At 29.1% G+C, this 14,654-nt stretch overlaps 2 protein-coding genes and 1 non-coding gene across 3 annotated transcripts; 1 reads left to right on the top strand and 2 right to left on the bottom strand.

Annotated features, from left to right (window-relative positions):
* Positions 1 to 464: 464 nt before the first annotated feature.
* LOC119675783 lies at positions 465 to 2,423 on the bottom strand. The gene is made up of 5 exons (XM_038086993.1): positions 2,228 to 2,423; positions 1,808 to 2,152; positions 1,543 to 1,720; positions 1,288 to 1,484; positions 465 to 499 (listed from the first exon to the last, which is right to left on the bottom strand). The coding sequence occupies exons 1-5, from the start codon at positions 2,421 to 2,423 to the stop codon at positions 465 to 467; spliced, it is 951 nt and encodes a 316-aa protein (XP_037942921.1).
* A 5,419-nt stretch (positions 2,424 to 7,842) lies between these two features.
* Positions 7,843 to 8,682, bottom strand: LOC119681470 (attacin-A-like). Its single transcript, XM_038094673.1, has 2 exons — positions 8,452 to 8,682; positions 7,843 to 8,384 (listed from the first exon to the last, which is right to left on the bottom strand). Exons 1-2 carry the CDS (start codon positions 8,622 to 8,624, stop codon positions 7,985 to 7,987), a joined length of 573 nt encoding a protein of 190 aa, XP_037950601.1. The 5' UTR covers positions 8,625 to 8,682; the 3' UTR covers positions 7,843 to 7,984.
* Positions 8,683 to 9,368: 686 nt separating this feature from the next.
* Trnat-agu lies at positions 9,369 to 9,442 on the top strand. The gene has a single exon. It is a non-coding gene; the product is annotated as a tRNA-Thr (tRNA).
* The last annotated feature ends 5,212 nt before the right edge of the window (positions 9,443 to 14,654 follow it).

Below are 14,654 nucleotides of genomic sequence, written 5' to 3'. Positions count from 1 at the left end.
CAAGTGTTTCGATTTAAGTAAAAAAAATTGGTAAGGCCTAAGCTATCAACACAATAATAATCACACTGAACTATGCTTTTAAGTGAGTTTACTTTCATTGTTCTTAAGAGTACAAATTAGTAGAGCTATTCACGATCTCGAGTTATGAGATCTTTATTCGACTAACATAATAACATTGTGAACTACCAACACAATACCAACAAAATATATTTTGTCATCCCTACTCATTTCTACTGTATTACCTAGTTACCGAGTTCGTTACGCAAGATCGTGAATACCCCCTTATTACGTAGCTTTTTGTATTATGGCAGTGACATTTATTGTGGTTGGCATGGCTATACGTAGTTTTTTTAAATGTTCAGTTTATTGGTACTTTAGTTTATGTTGAATAGGTATATGCTGACATCTGCAGTGTTAACTACTCATGTTTATTTCTTATAGTTATATTTATAGTTTTGTAATACTTATGCTGTACCTGAAGCATCAGCTTGTATGAAGGCTTTGATTGAAAATATAGACCATAATTATCCACATTTATGACGTTTTATAATTTAATTGATTGTCTTTTAAAATATTTGAAAAATCAGTTTGGTTCGTTCAGTTGAAATAAGAGGTATGAGGCAATTGATTTGCGAATAATTTTCACATACAACCAAGATCCATTTATTCAATATGAATGAGCCAAATAAACCGAGACACAAATAGATTCGTGATTTAGATTGATAGTTTGTACCCTGATCAAAAATATGATTTTTAGGTCGTTGGCATCGTATAAGAATATCGGAAGTACAAACCACCAAGATATAACCATAAGACCGCTTTTGTATTTAACAGTTTAAGTCAGTTAAATATAATACAGAAATGCGACGAAATAAAAGGACTATTGGCCGTGGTTAGCTCAGTACTTTGTACTAAAACGCGCCTCAATGGATTTCAATTTTCACTATTTATATTACAAGTTTTTAATAAGAGTAAAAAAAAATATACAAAAATATAAAATAAAATAAAACTATAAAATAATAAAAATAAATTATAATTTAATAAAATAAAACAATATAAAATAAAATAGATATAAAATAAATATTCATTTAAATAAAATAAAATAGAATAAAATATTCATTTAAATAAAATAAAATAAAATAAAATAAAATAAAATAAAATAAATTAAAATAAAATAAAATAAAAATATATATAATAACAATTCAGCACAAAAATAAACACTATCTTGCTTATTGACAATATGCATTTTGAATCATATAATTTTTCATATGTAATTAATAAACTCACTTATTTTATTATTTGTTAAGTCCAAAATTTTTAACGTACTAAAGGATTCCTTATTACAAGCCTGTAGGAATTTGCGTATGCCTTCGTTGCCAAAGGAACAATGCACCAAAGCGAGCGATGTTAAGTTGTGGCAGCCTCTGTCCAGATTGCGTGCAATCGGGTGTAACTGATAAGGACTCAATTTGGTGCTGTGTAAGCTGCACGTAACAAAATTATTTTTAAGCTGAAATGTAATGACTGTTTAATAATAATTACCAGAAATGTAGAAGCTCATGACTTCTGCTCAGTCCTCTGGCCAAATGGAGCACATCACGCTTCGACAAGGTATTACAGCCCAAGTAGAAATTCATACCCAAAGACTTGGTACAATATGTTAAACGTAACGTGTGCAATTCCGGCAGATTACTCAAAATGAAATCAAGTGGAATGTGATCTATTTAAACGGAATTGTGTGTTGAAACAAAAGCTTACATTTTATTTACTTTTACTACAAAATAAATATATTTTTCATTTGACTTACTGTGTTGTCCGTCTGGAGAGGGTTGCAAAAAGTTTATCTCCAATTGATTTATGTACTCCGCGCAAATGTCCAAGGTTTCTTGTACGCTTTCCTGATCATAGTCACTTGTCTGAACATTTTCAATAAACTCTTGCAGATGTCTTTCCATGTAAATGTTAATCCAAGGTTTTCGCTGCCTTGGCTGCACTGTCTGTTGTACTTTCCAACGGTGGCAAAAGGCTTTATTCCAAAAGAAACTACTTCGTATGTGCCGGCTTAGTTGTTTTAAGGGCAAATTTACATTCAAATTGCTTAGTATGTAGTTACGGTCCTCCTGTCTTGGTAACTCCTTGAATATGGGATTTTCTGTTGGGTTTAAAATTTTGATTTACTTTCGTTTGCATTTTTGGTATGAGAATAAAATAACAATAATACTTTTACCATTCCAATTGCTAATGATGGCATCCAAAACTAGATGACGGAGTGATTTTGCTTGATTTGTGTTGGTTTCATTCAAATCGTAAGAATGCGTTGTTTTGCCAAATGATTTGGGAAGTTTAGTTTTTTCTATATCGAAGTATGCTTTCAATACGTTTTTGTTAACAGTGCAGGGAAATTCCACATATGTAAAGTCCATTAAAAGTAAAAAATAGAAAAATTAATTTATTTACAATAATTTTACAAAATACAATAATGTCGAATAGCTTTGTTTGGTTTTTTATTGATATTTAAGGAATATTTGTTTACAAATAATAAACAATCATTGCTAATTGTCAATGGTTACTCAATATGGAGTAAGGTAACTGAAATGAATAGAGTTGCCAACTTAGTGATAACATACTGAACGTCTTCCTCGAAATCTCCATTCACAGTCATAGTGCTCACTTCCTACATGGAAATCAACTTATTATATAAGTATTTAACAGAATTTTCATTTCCTACTATAGTAATACGATTCAAGAGCGGAATCTCTATCTAACTTGCTTCTTTTTCAACATACTCTTTTCTGGTCTGCTGCAAATGTGGATTTTGTTATGTTTATGGAAGTAACTTCTATTCCTGGAAACTATTAAGTAAGAAAAAGAATAAGGATATTTAATTGAAATAAAAATGGTAAACATCGGGAATCTGGTTTCAATCATTGCACACTCCATACAATATTATAATATTTCTTTATGATAAAATTCTTAAGGCACATTTTTAAGGGTGGGTAGAATTTTTATAAGCCCGTTTATCTATGCGCATCGCTTTTCTTTCTTAATTTGTTATAACTACTGCGCTTTCAAATTTAAGCCATGTACATTAAACGCAATTTCCTCGCCAAAATACAGTAAAGTTTTTAGAGTTTATGAGAAACATCTTTATTCTTTGAGAGCATCTTAACCAAACACTAGTATTATTATTTCTATTATCTTATAGTTTATTGCGAACCAATTCAGAAAATAGGACTCTGTAAATAGTTCTAAAAATGGAGTTAAGCCCTTACCCTTACTTGAAAATTTTTAAGTGCAAATGGTTATACTGGTTGAATGAAGAGCTAACAAATGCCTATTGATATCTCAACCTTAAAATATATGATTGTTGGATTTGGTGCTTGCATCGGTATTAGATTCGCATTTTCTGTGATTTCTATCGGATCTGTGATGAACAGAATATAAATGGAAAACAACAGGATGATACCATTACGGAATATGATTATATTTTTGTTTAAGAGTTGAATGAATAAAGATTAAATTTGCAAAGAGTTTGCATATGTCCATTGGCATACCCTACCCTGACAGGTCTTAAGAATGTGATTCTTGAATTCTGCTATTAAATTCGCATGAAACACAAATTGTTCTTCTTTTTTTTAATATGGAACTAACATACCATAAGATTAATGGAAAGCTGTTGAACCCCCTCATAAAGGAATACGCATATGCCTGACTATTACCAAAGAAATAAGTGATGTTGATATGATTTTTAATCGATAGAAATATAATATTCAATGAATTTATTACTAAAATAAGATTAAATTATATTAATCTTATTCAGGTCAAAGTTTATATAAAACTGATGAAAGATCAAATCAAATATTCATTTCAACCACTGTTTAATTAATAATAAAATATTTGAAAACGTGTAAATTTTTAATAGTTAATACCATTCACCTTTAGATCAAGATAGTATAACTGTAGCAATACATATTAGAAATCAAACTGCTAACAGAAATCAACACATACGTATGTCTAAGTCGCTGATCAAATCAACTTTTGATATGTGAAATAAAAGCATTTTGAAAAAAATAATGAACCAGCATCATATCATAGAGGCTCGAAACTAATAAATAAAATATTAAACTTAATTGTATTAAACTTAATAATTGGCTAAGACCAAAAGGCGCTCATTCGGGCCAGTAATGGTATGATCGCTGCTGTAGTAGAGACCCTTAACAAATGAGCGTAGGTTCTTAAGAGTCACCGCATATGATCAGGAAACATTGAATGCATTTATGATGAAGCATTTGTCCCGCAAAAATTGTATTCTGAGAAAAAAAAGTGATGTTTCTTGATCTATTTTATTTGCTTTATAATTGCTCAGTACTACACTTCCTCTTCAAAAACACCACATTGATCCGAGAATCTACAACGACCAACGTCTGGAAATAACTTCTGATTCGATTTGAATACTTATACATTAAGATACATTATAAAATATAATTATGATTGTTATTTTTAAAATTTAATTTTTAACTTTTTTGTAATATAAAAATTTAAATCTTTGGAAGTTTTTCTAAAGATCCTAATCTGTAAGTATATACGCACATAATGTGGCAAAAAGCAAAAACAATATAAAAAGTAACCGCAATAAAGTGAATATAAAATTAGCATATCAAAGCAATTTACACAATAATAAACATTTTACTCTGACAGGATAAGAAAAAAATGGATACTCTTATAAACGATAATGTGACAAGTAAATGTCCGTCTGTACAAGTTGATTATGACCATAATTACATGACATAAAGACGCGATTATTGTAAGAAAATAAAATTAGCATATTTTTCCCTTGCACTGCTTAATCTGTCAAAATTTGCAAATGCGAAAAAGAATTAAATATTTTCCTTACCTAATTTAAATTTTCCGTCCAAAGTTCTTAAAGCACTTATTTGTGCGGGATCTTAAGACCCAGAAAGGTGAATCCTAAAGATAAATAAATAAAAATAACTTCATCTATAATATTGACTTACGCCACTTTGCTTATCAGCAACCACAGAAAAAGGTACAATTTAGCAGGGATTAAGGTGAGATTATAGCAGCTGACATGACTTTGTCGAAATTTTATGATTAAGTTGTTTCATTCAGTTTGAAGTGTTTATATTTGAGCTTAAAGTGAAGACTTTTTGTGGAAGACGCCCATAAGTATGCTTTATTATATTTGGTTGTTATTTATGAGTTGAATGAATTTCACTCGCTGTAGTCAAAATTTTGAAATACTACGTCTGCATAATACGAGTATTAATAACGTAGATGAATTTTCATGATACGCATTATTATTACCAAATTATACACCTTATAAATAATTTTTTTATTTCAAATTTTTTTGTTTGTTGAAAAAGCCAATATGAGCCAACGTAATAATGTCTATTACCAGCATTTTGGCCAATTTTTATGTAAAGCAATTTATTTTGAATTATTTTTATGGCACTTAACGTTACGTTGACTAAGCATATTTCGTTGAAGATGAGACACAGCAGCCAGCATTACAGTGTCAACTGAAGAAAAAACTTGGGCTCCAAATTGTGCGGTTGGATGGTTTGTTGCTATTTTTATTTATATTTCAAGGCAATAGATTTTTTATATAAGCTTTATATGTAATAAAAATAATAACAAATATTGAAATACTTTGCATATACGCTTCAGAGTTGTCGAATGAATGAAATAAATGCCTTAATATGTAAATGGTTATATGAAAAACTTAAATATCTACACTTTATACATAGTTATATTTACTAATAAATTACTACGAAGGTAGTTGTGTGTCTTATGGCAACGATATTTCACCCACAGTAGAAACCTTCATACTTATGAGAATATTGTATTGAGAAGTATGCTGAAAGCACTACGCTATATCAGAAATAAAGATACGTACAAGGTTTTGAAAATCGGGAATGTGCAAAAGTATATCAAAGACAGAGTGCTGAAATTGTTTGATTCTGTGATTACGCAAACTAATTCAGAGCTACGCTGTCTTAAAACAAATGCAATGTATATATCGCTAAGAGGATGTGCTGAGTTTTAAACTATACTTCCGTAAATCAGCTGAAGAACTCTTTATCATAATTCAACACCGGAACACTTGTTACAGTGCATCAACCAAATGATCACAGACACTATTGAGTAAAAGTACTTTAGTCGACTTTTATCGACTTGTTCATTAAGCGACAAATTGTGTACCATATGTGTATTATATAGCAAACCCTTCAAGATAATTACAAAATCTTCTAACAAATTTATTTTCTGAAATGCTGTTTCCGGTCAATACTATTCTCGACTGGTCAACCATTCTTCTGGTCAATAAAATGGAAATCTGGACTTTGGAAAAAATAGATATGTATAAGCTTAAGTCTCAGTTGAATTATGGCTCACCAATATGTCAAATACCATGGATCATGTTATCAACAATGACCATGTTAGATATATTGTAAAAAATTTCAAATACAAGTTAATACAAATAATACAAGGAAAAATCGACAAAACCGCTAAAATTATAATTGAAATATTATTTTATGTACATAGCAATAAAGTAACAAATCAAAGAAAATATTCGTTATAACTAAACCTCTCACTTCCAAGACAATCAAGCTACAACATATTACAGAATTAAAAAGGCAATAAAAAATCTGGATGCACTAGAATAAGCAATATACCAGCCGCGACAAATTAATCGCTACGATCTTAACAGACGAAATGCTAGTTAATATTTTTATAGTCATGATATGTAGACCATTATATCAATACCATAACATACACTTTATAAAACAAAATCAAATTAGTTGGATTGAGTCGGATATGCTCAAAATAAATTGCTATACGAAAATCAGTTTTATTATTTAATACTCTAAAATATATTCTGCAGTCTATTTGATGATAAACTAGCTTCCAGACCGCTTTCAAAACAGAAAAATTTGCATTGGAAATGAAAGCACCAAAACGAATTCTACGCTCTTAACTATAAACAGACAATCATTATACAAGTATTTGAAAACTGATTTTTCTTTTGTATGGACCTATGAAAAATATATAAAACCTTTCCTTAGAAAAACTTAAAATCAACAAAAGTCACTTAAGATCTTATTTCTTAGACTCTGGAATCATAATAATAGGTTTCTGTATTCAGAAAAGATTGTGGACACTTATAAATAGAATTGTATATATCTTATATATATAGTTTTGTATTTTAATTTTATTTTTAAATAATTTAAGAAATGTTTTCAACAACAAATTAATAATAATTTTCAATATACATATAGTTTTGTATTTTAATTTTATTTTCAACAATCCAAGAAAATGTTTTCTTAAACCAAATCTAAACTAGTGAACAATTTAACTGCGAGCATATAGTTTTATATTTTTAATTTTTATACAATTCCGAACATTAAAGCAAAGCTCAAAGTTTCTTAAAGCTAACCTTACATGTGCTTTACACTTATTCAGCGGTCGTGAGAGCGAGAAGCTGCGAGATCTCTCCCGCATAATCGCTGTAGAAATCACATGTAAGATCGCTCTAAAGTTCTTGGCACCCGCTTAGAAGTCAATGTCGATATGTCAATATGTGACTATATATATATAATATATATAGATATATATAATTTACGAGTATGTATTTCTATATTTAGTTTACATATATAGACATATACCACATAGTACAAACAGTTTTGAAACAGTTTATTATATAGTAAAATTAACATCAACATTTTCCAATTAACTTTTTTAATGAAAAATAATAGTAAATCAATAGTAATAGTCAATAAAACAGAGTACAGAATTTTAATTATATATAATAATTTTATTCGTAAATATATGTTCATTAATTTGTTAAATAAGAGTATTTTATTATTAATATGTAATTTAAAAGTGTATACCGATTATTTAGATAATTGTGTAAGCATTAATAAGGGATATAAATCCTTGAATTGCTCGAATGTAGTACTGTTAACTAAAATCGATGTGTAAACCCTACACCTGCACCAAAGTTATTTTGTCCCTTAAATGGACCATTCAAATGGCGACTAGCATTCGCGTTGAGATCGAAAGTTGAGGCTTTATTTTGTGAAGTCCAAAGATTTGCTTTGGCAGCAGCATCTAATGTGGTCATATTGAATTGTGGCACATGTGTGACACCCACTGAGGCAGCATGGCCTTGTGCACTATTCCAATTTGTACCACCACCTACACGATCAAATTTTAAGCCATTTTCCATCTGCGTGCGACTGTGGGACGCAGTAGCACTAAAAGCATGTTGATCATTCTTGAATAGATTGACATGTGCATTTTCTGACATTGTTTTACCAAAACCAGGAGTTGTTGAGTGTTGTATGCCAATACCGCCTTTATCGCTATTGTTTATATAGTTTGGAGAAATGGAAATTATAAAATACATCTGCATAAAACACAATAACTTACGTATTTGCAGCAGCGAATGCACCATGAGTAACATTTCCGCCTGGAGTACCGCTAGCAAAGACACCAGCACTTAGATTAGCCTTATCACTGCCAATTGTGTGCGCTGCTTGCACGTTTATGTTCTGTTTACCGCTTGGATCGGTTGTTACTGTGCCACCAATATTTGTACTCATTTTTTGATATAATATTTAAGTTTTCCAAAGAAATTTTTAAAGTAGTCTTTATCGCTGTTAGTTTGAAAGTGTTGCATTTCTGAGATTTGAATTGAGTTTTTATATCCATGATAATTTTTATTGCTTTCTTTGTTTCTTTTTTACATTTACTCATTCATTCTCATATATTAATGCAGTTCTTTTGCGAAAAATCCCCAAAGTGGTTCCCATTCCAATTTAGAAATATCTTGTGTTTGCAATGCATATAGACGTACATATGTAGGTTTATGTATTAATAGAAGAAGTATGACAAATATTTAATATTGTGAAGAAAGAATTGAGGTCGGAACCAATTTAAGAATTTTGTGTGATTTTTAATAAAATATAATTTTAAAGTTAATCCCCAATTAAATGAAAATTTTTAAAATATTATTTCATAATATGATAAAAATTAAATTATATATATAAAATATTTTATTATAAGAAATTTAATTGAATTGCCACATAAAACTGAAAACGTCAGAATTTTTTGTTCGTATTTAATATGGCACTTTATCTAATATTTAATCATTTCTATATATATACATATATATTCATATATGTATGTCTATTTTAAATTAAAAATATATCTTTAACATAGCATTGACCTTCATATCAACATATCTTAAAAATTTAGGTGATTTTATTTTATAACCCTAATATTTTCTCTAATTATTTTCAAGGCAAAACTTTTCTGTAAGTATTTCGTTCAACAAACCTCACATGGGCGCCGTGGCTTAGTTGGTTAAAGCGCCTGTCTAGTAAACAGGAGATCGTGAGTTCGAATCTCGCCGGGGCCTACAGTTCGCACTCGTAGCTGCGAACTTTTTTTTTGGTTTTTTCACTTTTAAACAAATAAAATTTGAATATATTTATATATTTTATATATTTCCAGCGTTACGTTATTGCAGAATATATTTTATAATTAATATATAATTAATAATAAAATATTAAAGACTAGATTTATAATAGGTGCCTAGGCACATACTTATAGCAAGTTTTTTGTACCAGAACTGGCACAATTTTTTTCAATAAAGGCAATAATACCTCTCTGTATTTAATTTTTGAAATGAATTCCTTTTGGGGAGGTTACTGTAAAAGTGATGTATCATTGTACTCTAATGGTTCCAATTTCAAGTGTAGTATGAGTTGATTATTAGGCTATGTTGGCGGGAGATAGATTTATTGTGTAATGTGGTCATGTTGTATTAGTTTTTCACATTGTTTTAACAATAAAAATGACTTATGTAAATAATTTTTTTTTGGTAATATTTTCTCTTTTTCTATTTCTATTTTCAAAACATTTTATTTTCAAATTAATCGATTTATTTAATTTAACATGACCTAATATTGAAATGAGTGCAGCTAATAGCCAATACTGTTTCCCCATATTCTAACTAATTAATATTCGTTTATTTATATAAGGAATAATACAGAATGACATATAATTTGGGAATTTATTGGACTAAAATTGTTTCATCAGAAAAAATTGTTTCATCAGAAATAGGAATCTAGATGGCTGCAGTAGCTCGTTTGCTAAAGTGTTGGGATTGGTTTTGAAGATGAGTGAGACAAAGTATATCATTTCTTCCTATATGTTCTGCCACAAATCACATATTGAAACCCCGTTGAAAGGTATTATATGTGACATATCCAGGCGGCTGAACTCCACAATTGGGTATTGTAATGGTTTTATAAAGGAGTGCTTTATTTTCCATGTACAATTTAGAGTATTAGTCTATTAGTCAATTATTATCTATTAGTCAGTTGTATAATTTTAGAAAATATGTGTTTTTCCCATGTGAGCTGTTTAACTAAGAGAATTCCTAAATATTTAGTGCTGTTTAGTGCTATAGATAACTAAAAATTATTAAATGTGAAGAACAGGCACTGTTTTCTGTGTGTGGTTAAGATGACCTGCGATAATTCAGCCGTGTTTTCCTTTATTTTCTATATACTAAGCTAATATTCTATAGCATGTATACAATTCTGCATATATGTACAAAAAAAACGTTATTTGGTTTGTTAGAATATAAAAATAATTATATTAAAGAAGCTTAAATTTGTACATTTTTTACAATCCATACGGCCTCCTATAAATTTCAAATCAGTTTTAGGATTTTAATTTTCATCAATTTTATTTTAAAGTTCATTTGAAATAGAAAAATATATACCAGAAAAAAAAGTATTGGTAACATGCACAGTATTTCACATTTCATCGATGACAGTATGACTCCTATTCACTATTGTTGATGATTACTTTATGCAATATGCACCCTGACTATGACAATGTATGGCGACTGCTACTCCATTGATATAATGTCAATATGTCCAAGTCTTTTGTGCAAATTGAGTGGTTCGATGTCAGATTGTGTAAACAAATTTTTTTCTCTTTTTATTGAAATATCAGTGCTAAGGGATTTTTGTATTATTTTTGCAACAGAATATAGGCTTCGATATTAGAGACACACGACACCTGTTGTCATTGCAACAGCTTAACAGACATTGTCGTTGCAGGCGACAATACGGAAATGTACAACAGGATGTTGCGGCCTGTTGAGATATATGACAGGATAAAAAAATGAAATTTCCGAGTATAAAGGAAAATATTAAATCAATTTGGTTTGCATTTTTACAAATGAATTTACCAACAAAAGCTTAAATGGTTTATATTTTCCAGTTGTTGTCTTTTATATGAAATTTTTATATATCAATTAGAGTTCGTTGAAAAAATTATTCCAAGCGTATTTATTTTTGCAGAAATTTTTTTTTTATATATCAAGAATGAAATACAATACTTTACAAACATATACATATAATATTATATGACAAACAATATGTCAACAATAAATAATTGTGCAATTGTTTTTAAAAAGGAAATGTTGCTGATAAAATGTTTTTATTTTATTTTTATTGTATAAATGACAAATAAATAAATAAATTTATTTTATTTACTTATCTTTACACGTTATAGTTAAATGTTTATTTTTTCTATGTACGTATGTAACCCAACAATATAATAATTGCAAATTGTATGAAGATATCTGCAATACTATAATAATTTCATTGTGCAGTGAATGTATCTGAATGCACATATAATTCTTTCTATACAAAGCAATTTTATAGATTTAATATTGTACGTCCTGTCCTGGGAACAATTGGTGGTATCCATTGTATTAATGTAACTCAGTAAAAAAATTAACGACATTGACAAACACAAATCAGTAGCACATATAACAAAATAACGGATACGACAATGTCCTTTTCTAATTTCCTTACATGTATGTTGCAATATTTACAATCTTTTGATTATACACCCTACATATTGTGCAGTTGGGCATATGGATTCGTTGTGAACTTAATTAAAATAATAAAGAATTGGTCGACATCAGGTCATCATTATTAGAAGTACAAAAAAAATTAGAATTATTCTCGAGATAAGATATGTTCTTAGTAACATCTAAATAGAGAATCAAATCAATTCTTTATATATAGATGCATGTCTCATGGATTAGTGGTTTTACCTTCTTCAGATTAGTTGGTTTTGGGAAGAAGCCTTGACACGGTTAGGGTTTTTGTATACAAGTCATTAGAAAAATAATAGCATAATAACTTCTAATTAGTGCTTGATGCTGATTAAGTAAAATTTGGATGAATTTTTGCAGTACACAAAAGAAATACAGATTTATGGTATTACAGCACGCGAGAGACCAAGCAATAGTCGGTACGAAGAGCTTCTATGGATGCGTTATCATACAAAATAGATAAGCTTTTAAGCTTACTCTGTTTTTTTAAAGGTCCATGATATAACTCATCACAATGTGTTTAGAAGCGGAAAGTGATGGAATTCGAACATTATTACAACTTGATAGATTGTTTAAGATTTCTCTCGAGAAACAAAAATAACGCTTCGCTACTCTTTAATTATGGTTGCTATGCTGTTTGGTACAGAAGCTTGTCTAGGACGACTGTCATCATTGTTGGGTAAAAAGATATTAGAAGCATTCGAGTTTAAAATTCTTCAAATGCTTGGGAACGAACATCAATTTAGACAGAATGATAAGCTGTATGTGTTTAGTCGCGACATTCGCATAGTCAAGCCTATTCAAAATTCAACAGTTTCGCTGACATGACTAAGTCAAGAAAGCTGCAAACAGGTTAAAATGCTACGAAAAGACGAATGTACCGAATATCCATTGGCTAAAGTATTGGCTAAAGGACCAAGTTACTAATGATATGAAAGCACTCGATACTATCAACTGCGATAGCCAATCAGATTGACTAAAGGTGGCTACTGATCTCGTCGAAAGTGATTAACATTTGTAAAGGCCAGCTAAGTAAGTTAGTAAATATTTTAGTAATGGACTGTTTCAACTGTGACATACAATTAGAGCATATGGTCATTTACATTTCTGCAGGCAGTCCACTAACTCCTCATTGAGGCAAAGTTAGAAATTAACATCTCTACTTTTGCAAAGAAATTCCCATTTCTTCAGCGAAAAAGGTTCGTTACAAAATGATAGTCAAAGAACACAATTAACGGGTACCCTAGAACGAAGTCAACATTGTAAAGTTCCCTTACTTCCCTTACTTACTTATTTTTTATTATCCGCGATATTTTTATACTTTTAATTTAAAATTTTAAAGTCTTTTTATTTATTTAAAATATTAAATTAAAATTTTATATGTTATAATTTATATTTATATATTAATAAAATAAACATGATCATAACTTTATTTAATCTATTCATATATATATACAAACCGCAAACTCATAGATTTTTTTATAGTCTAAATGAATTAAAGCTGCTTTTTGGTCTAAATGGTCCTTTTTCTCTGAGGATTTATAGAATTTTGAAATCAATGGTATCAAAATAGCTGTTAAGAAGTTAATAAAATTCTGAATCTTATCTTAAATAAAATCTTAAATTCTTATCTTATTTTTTTCTTACCCATAGATATATTTTTTTAGTGGCTATATCTTATAACACAAAGTGCTTTAATCTACATTTAGTATATGTATTTATTATAAAACATTATAATTTTTACAATTATTATATATATTTATATATTATATAATTACAGTCAAACTTCTAAAACTTGAATTTTTTATAACGCGAACTAACTAGAGTGCAACTGGGTTTACATTGAGTGCAAATTACATACAATTATAAAAAATTTCTTTAACTCGAACCTTTTGTTTGCAAAATGGTATTTCGAGTTATGTAAGTTTGACTGTATATAATTTTAGATGCTTATATCTAAGAACAAAAAAAACGAAAAAATTCATATGGTATCTAAGATATATTACATTTGTAATATGGTACCGAAACAAAGTTAGATAGGTAGAAGGTTCACGATTTAGGATGAAAATGGGCTTGTTTAACAAAAGACATTCCTCGGTTTATTAGGCATTACTACATAGGAATGAGGGAAAATTTTCGTCACAATTTGATGGAATAGTAATTTAAGTAAATTTAATAATGGACTGCTTGGCGGTTGAAAAAACTTCTTGAAGTTGTTTTTGATATTCTGACATATTGAAGATAGCTTTTTAAAGAATCAGATCAATTTTAAAAATATTAATACCTTGTAGTAAGATATTTGATGTGTTCTTTATTTGACGTATTGAGTTTAAGATACTTTAAGAAGAAAGATATATGTTCTGAAACTTATATACTATTCTATAAAAGTTATAAATCTTGCATCCATTATATATTATATTTATTTTATAATTATGCTAACCGTATGTATTAAATGGACTTGTTAAGTTGCGAAGTAATATTTATATGATATTTTATTGAGAAGTCCTGCATTCATTTTCAGCAACTGTCAGCAGTTTTTAAATTTTGCCTTCATTTTTGTCATCAAATGTATCTCAAACTAGATATCAACATATATTCGAAGATTGGAGTAACTTTATGTGTACTTTTGTGATTATCCTTTTTTGTCTAACAAACACTATTAGCACAATATCCATTGTCCATTTGCTCGAAACATTTTGTGGGCGTG

This window comes from Teleopsis dalmanni, chromosome 2 (genome assembly GCF_002237135.1).
Source record: "Teleopsis dalmanni isolate 2A chromosome 2, ASM223713v2, whole genome shotgun sequence".
NCBI lineage: Eukaryota > Metazoa > Arthropoda > Insecta > Diptera > Diopsidae > Teleopsis > Teleopsis dalmanni.
This window is presented reverse-complemented; position numbering and strand designations above follow the sequence as displayed.

Excerpts from the sequence above, each read along its gene's own strand:
- LOC119675783 (XM_038086993.1), bottom strand. The coding sequence starts at position 2,423 with ATGGACTTTACATATGTGGAATTTCCCTGCACTGTTAACAAAAACGTA. Across the intron at positions 2,153-2,227 it reads CATCATTAGCAATTGGAATG|AAAATCCCATATTCAAGGAG; the intron begins GTAAAAGTATTA and ends TAAACCCAACAG. Across the intron at positions 1,485-1,542 it reads CATGAGCTTCTACATTTCTG|CTTACACAGCACCAAATTGA; the intron begins GTAATTATTATT and ends TGTTACGTGCAG.
- LOC119681470 (XM_038094673.1), bottom strand. The coding sequence starts at position 8,624 with ATGAGTACAAATATTGGTGGCACAGTAACAACCGATCCAAGCGGTAAA. Across the intron at positions 8,385-8,451 it reads GCATTCGCTGCTGCAAATAC|CGATAAAGGCGGTATTGGCA; the intron begins GTAAGTTATTGT and ends TATAAACAATAG.